We start from the raw sequence: 5,259 nt of genomic DNA, 5'->3' as shown, positions 1-5,259 counted from the left end.
GATCTCCAGTGGCCTACAAATCATTCACTATGGTAAGATTTTTTGTTCTGATGATGCCTTATACCTGATCCCTTCGACACCTCGTGATTGCATAGGCTGGTGTGCTTCTTCCATGTGGTCTTTGTTGCTTCTGAGCTAGATGACCGCTTGTTTACCTTCAAGCCTTTAAGACCCCAGACGCTATACCTTTTGATATCCGGGCACCATCAGCTTTCTTTGCCACATTTGCTTATGCATCCATTTGTCTTCAGGGATCGTATCATGGAGGTGAGCTCACAATGATACGATTTTTTGTTCTTTGACGCCAGATAACTGGCCATCATCATTTTCAAAGCATTCTCTTCCCACTTGAGTCTGATATCAGCTCCCCATTTCTTTCCCCTCCCTTCCTCGCCCACTTTCCCTCATGAACCCTTGATAAGTTATAGGTTATTATGTTCATATCTTACATGATCCTCCGTTGCCCCTCACCCACTTTTCCATTATCCATCCCCCCTTTTTTGGGGTGTGTGTTATAGATTGATCCTTATGCTCGATTCCCCCTACCTGCCCCTAAAAGTTACAATAATTTATATGTAGTTTTAGGACAAGCAGTATTTCCTTACTTCCATTTTCTTTCCAGATGCTTGCTTTTATAGTTCATTTGTACTTTTTAGTTTCAGGCAAATAGTTGGAAAACTCTTATCCTCAAAATATGCCAAGGGTCCATCAGTCCACTGCCATCTCATTATTCCTACGAACTCCAGTATCTAATCAAACAGATGTTTAAACGGAATCCCTCCCATCGCCCATCTGCCACGACACTTCTCTCCAGAGGCAGCTTAGCCCGGCTTATCCAGAAGTGCCTACCACAAGAGGTACGATATATGTTGGGTTGACTGGGAGCAGTCTATTGGTGTGTGGTAAAGCAGTTAAAAAAAAATTGGCACATTGTACTTGTTAAAATCCAAACAATGCAGAAGTGTCTAAAAAAATATGAGTTAAAACTTCCTTTTCTTCCTCTTCTCCCTCCCACAATGCTACTTCCCTAATATAATCCCAGTTACCACGTGCATACTTTTCTGATCTTTTTCCAGACATAACTGTCTGTCTAAATCAGGGGTCCTCAAACTACAGTCTGTGGGCCACATGCGGCCTGCAGAGGACATTTATCCGGCTCGCTGGGCGTTTTGCCCCACCCCCCCTTTTTTAACTTCAAAATAAAATATGTGCAGTGTGCATAGGAATTTTTTCATAGTGTTTTTTTAAACTATAGTCCAGCCCTCCAATGGGTGTGAGGGACAGTGAACTGGCTCCCTGTTTAAAAACTGTGAGGACCCCTGGTCTAAATTATATATTTGTACATGTCATTCTTACCAACTTGACTGAAGTGGGGATGAATGCTACCAAGGAAATTACATTGTGGCAGTGTCCAAGACAAGTTCCTCTCACGTCTGTGAATTCTTTTTAAAATTTCAGATCATCATAGAATATGGGGAGCAGATATTAGAAGAAACTGGAAAATCCCAGGCTAGTACACCGAACAGAAAGGGTAAAGGATTTTTTTTAAAGTTTACTCTTTTAAGATGTGGCATAGCAATCAAGGAAAGATTAATATGTAAGTTTTTAGAAACAATAGATATTCTTCAAGTAAAAATGTTATTTTTGTTACTTCAGGCATAATTCTGTTTCTTAGTCTTATACATTTAGTTTTTCTGGGATCAAGAAAACCCAGTTTGGAGATTTTAGTAATAGAAAGATTGTTGTAGATTAGGGACTAGGTTCTGTTTCATTACTAGTACTATATTTACTTTGATTTCTTCTGGGTCACTGAGAAGACTTTTATGGGCTGACCTTGAAATGTAGCCATGAAAATATTACATTAATCCTGTAGAAAAACATGTAAGTGCCAAACCACTGAGACTCATGGCCTAGCCAAGTTGACATAAAACTGTCACATCCAGTCATCTATTTAATGGTGTAGAAGACTTTATATTTCATAAAAGGAGAGACAACAGTGTTTCCCTATAGCAGCCATTAGGAAAAGAAGTATTTGTTATCGTATCCACCACAAAAAATATGGCCTAAGTGTGTGTATGTAAGGCCTGTTAGGGCTTTGAGCTCATGTATGGTGTAACGTATAAATATAGCCAAGTCCTACATAGCATCTGTGTCGACCAGTGCCTCCCACAGTGCATGACAAATTTTCCCCAGGAGACGCTGGAGCTATCCCGAGGTGCTGCAAAGGCAGATGCCTCCACTTTCTCCCAGATTATGGCCTACCGTGTGAAAGTTAGTAATTGCCAAGGTAGTACTGAGTAATTTGTTTTTCCCTGAAAAGGAGACAGTAGGCTAAATAAGTTTGGGAAAGTGTCTGACCACATATACATCCGCAGTCCCATAAGCTTAGGAAGAGGCTTCAGAAAGTTCTCGGAAGAATTCCATTATCTTTTAGTTCCATTTTCCCATGAACTCACTGAAGCTCCCTCGTGTAGTAAGAGTTTAAGAATCCTGATCAGAGCTTGGAATGTAACAAGTGCAACATTCCTGCAGGCGACACGTGCCTCAGGTCTCTTGTGTATAAATGTGTATCTCGTGTGTCATATAAAGTGATTGGGCTCCTTTTAATTAATATACTTTCATATAAAGTGTATTAATGGTACATTACATCCATGTAACCTGTCATCCATATTGCCTTGACAATCAGAATAAAGGCCTATGGTACTGGCTTGCATGGCATGCCCTGTATTTTCTGTCCAAAAAGTTTGCTGTACAACAGCGAAGACTTCGACCCGTAAGTAGCAGCGCCCCGTTTCTCAGTCTCTTCTCCCATACGGTAGTGCTCTCTCTCTACGAAGTCCAGCATGGCTCCCCGTGCAACACATCCAAGGCAAGTGATAGCCACGGCAAAAGGCAAAGTGACCATTAAGAGGTGAAACCAAAGGGCTTTAAACAACACAGGTGGAGCTTCAACAGAAGCGATTGCTCATTATTTTCAGCATGTCACACTTGACGATCACAGTGCTCCTCCAAAGCAAAGAAAAATTCTCTAAGCTGTTACAGGATCAGCTCCCCTGAGAGCTCCAAGGACCGACCGCGGAGAGGGAGGAACCGGCAGTGACCTCAGTTAAAGACCAGACTCAAAAGCGAGTCCCTCTCCATGTAGCGATGATCCCTGCTAAGGCACAAAGCTTGTTCGAGAGGCTTAAAGGAAAAGGAAAAGGAGGACCAGAGTACAATAGGATGCTTGCCCAACGTTCAAATCACAGAGATTCCTGTTTCGCAGAATGTATTGTGGATGTCACGAGCCCCTTAACTGTCCATGCACGTTTTTCTGATTCAGTCATTTTAACGATTCGTTGCACCTTTTCGTTTTTTACTTACCTCTGAAAAACATTTAAAGAGAAAATAAAACACTTGGTGTTGTTACGTTGTATGTATAGGTATAGTTAAACCAATAATATAGCGTGTTTGGTGTTCCTTTTTTATATTTTAAAAGTAGAGAATAAATCAGCCCATTGGAGGAAAGCCAATCCCCTAAGCCCTTGCAGGCAACAGTGGGCGAAAGACGTTTCCAGGACAGCTGTCACGGCTTTGCAGAACGCACCCGTACTGGCCTCCAGTTTCACAGCCGAGGACACTCAAGGTTGGTTGTCAGATTGAATACTACTTTTTTAAACTATAGAACCTTTTTCTGTATGAGCCCCCAATGAAATTATTTTTTTTTAAAAGAACCTTTTTCAATATTTATTTAATGGTAGAGGCTTTGTGTGTGTGTAATGTCCCTCTTGGAAGCTCGTTGGTGTGACCCATCAGAATGCTGCTCTGACAGACTGATACAATAGATGACAAAACATGTGAGGGCACTACAGCGTGGAGTGAGCTTTGCCTGATGATGTAGCTCGAAGAGATATGCTGAAAAGAATGGGGTTTTTTTTTGGCAATTAATGTTTTCCTTGTCTTCTAAGATTTGTTTATTATTTCCACAGTCCATTGTTCCTTCAGCATACTTCACCGACACCATTGTTCAAATGCACGATTCTTCTTCCATCTTCCTTATTCAGTGTCCCACTTTTCATGCATATGAGTTGATTGAAAATACCATGGCTTGGGTCAGGAGCCACCATAGTCCTCCAAAATACCACCCTGGCCTTTCCACACTTCAAAGAGGTCTGTGCAGCAGAGTGACCCCCTGCAGTGCATCCTTTCATCTCTGACCCTTGCCCCCATGAGCACTGATGGTAGATCCAGACAAGATGAAATCCTTGACAACTTCAGTCTTTTCTCTCTGTATCATAATGATACCTATCGGTCCATCTGTGAGGATTTTGGTTTTCTTTACCTTGAGTAAGGCTGCAGTCCTTGAAGCCAGAAACCTTGAAGTACAAAATCCTAGAAGTGCAGCCAGAATGCTCCTTAGAGGGGAGGCTGGCGAGCCTTGGTCTTCTCATGTGTTTTGCACGTGTTGCCAGGAGAGACCAGTCCCTAGAGAAGGGTCCTGCTTGGAGAGGAAGGGCCTTGGCGAGCTGGACTGACGCAGCTGTTGCAACACCTGTGAGGGTGGTGAAGGGCGGGTGGTGTTCCGTTCTGTTGTGCTTAGGTCGGGATGAGCCGGAACCAACATGATGGCACCTGACGGCGACAGCAACAGCAGTTTTTACCTTTTCTCACCTAGGTGGCTCTGTAATAAGGCACAAGGAAAACAGTGCCCGTAAGCAGTGGCTCAGAGAGTCTCCAGAGGCTTTGTTGGACATTCTTAGGAACGCTGACCTCAGTTTGGCATTTCAGACATACACCATCTGTAAACCAGGTAATCCATGTCTTGTACGTAACCATGGGAACCCTTGATGTTAAAGTTATGACGTAATTTGTAGCATTGCATTTTCAGGTGTTTTTAAGTCTTTTCTGGCCACTTTCAAGCTGTACTTGAAATTTCTCATAGCTCAATTCTGTTCACTCACTCACTTGCTGCTCTTAATCATGGGGCTATCTTCGTTGAAGCAGAGCCTGTTTGTACCAGGCAGATGTATTATTGCTTTAGTGACTCTGCAGCTCAGACTTGATCATAGTAAACTTTGAGGAACTCTTAGATTTCCCCCCCTTTTTGCCATTTGTTAGACTTCTGCTATATTGAATAAAGTTAAAAAAAATCCAGACCCAGTGTCAGCAAGTTGCCTCCAGCCCGCGGTGACCTGCAGCACAGAGGAGAGTAACTGCTCCACGGTGACCTGCAGCACAGAGGAGAGTAACTGCTCCACGGTGACCTGCAGCGCAGAGGAG

At 42.9% G+C, this 5,259-nt stretch overlaps 1 protein-coding gene across 3 annotated transcripts in view; it reads left to right on the top strand.

Annotated features, from left to right (window-relative positions):
* The window catches only part of NEK3 (NIMA related kinase 3), a 27,395-nt gene that overhangs the window by 14,657 nt on the left and 7,479 nt on the right, over positions 1-5,259 (top strand). Inside the window, exons 8-12 of one of the 3 annotated variants that reach the window (XM_045287190.1) lie at positions 657-857; positions 1,459-1,531; positions 3,479-3,625; positions 4,655-4,789; positions 5,178-5,214. In XM_045287190.1, the coding sequence (XP_045143125.1) occupies positions 657-857; positions 1,459-1,531; positions 3,479-3,625; positions 4,655-4,789; positions 5,178-5,206 (585 nt within the window). In that variant the 3' untranslated portion in view covers positions 5,207-5,214. Of the gene's footprint in view, positions 1-656; positions 858-1,458; positions 1,532-3,478; positions 3,626-4,654; positions 4,790-5,177; positions 5,215-5,259 lie in introns of those variants that run through there. The other 2 variants (XM_004711262.2, XM_045287189.1) reach the window with 2 other exon arrangements.

Source organism: Echinops telfairi, unplaced genomic scaffold, assembly GCF_000313985.2.
Source record: "Echinops telfairi isolate 266 unplaced genomic scaffold, ASM31398v2 ScPeMD7_11;HRSCAF=52, whole genome shotgun sequence".
Classification (NCBI taxonomy): domain Eukaryota; kingdom Metazoa; phylum Chordata; class Mammalia; order Afrosoricida; family Tenrecidae; genus Echinops; species Echinops telfairi.
This window is presented reverse-complemented; position numbering and strand designations above follow the sequence as displayed.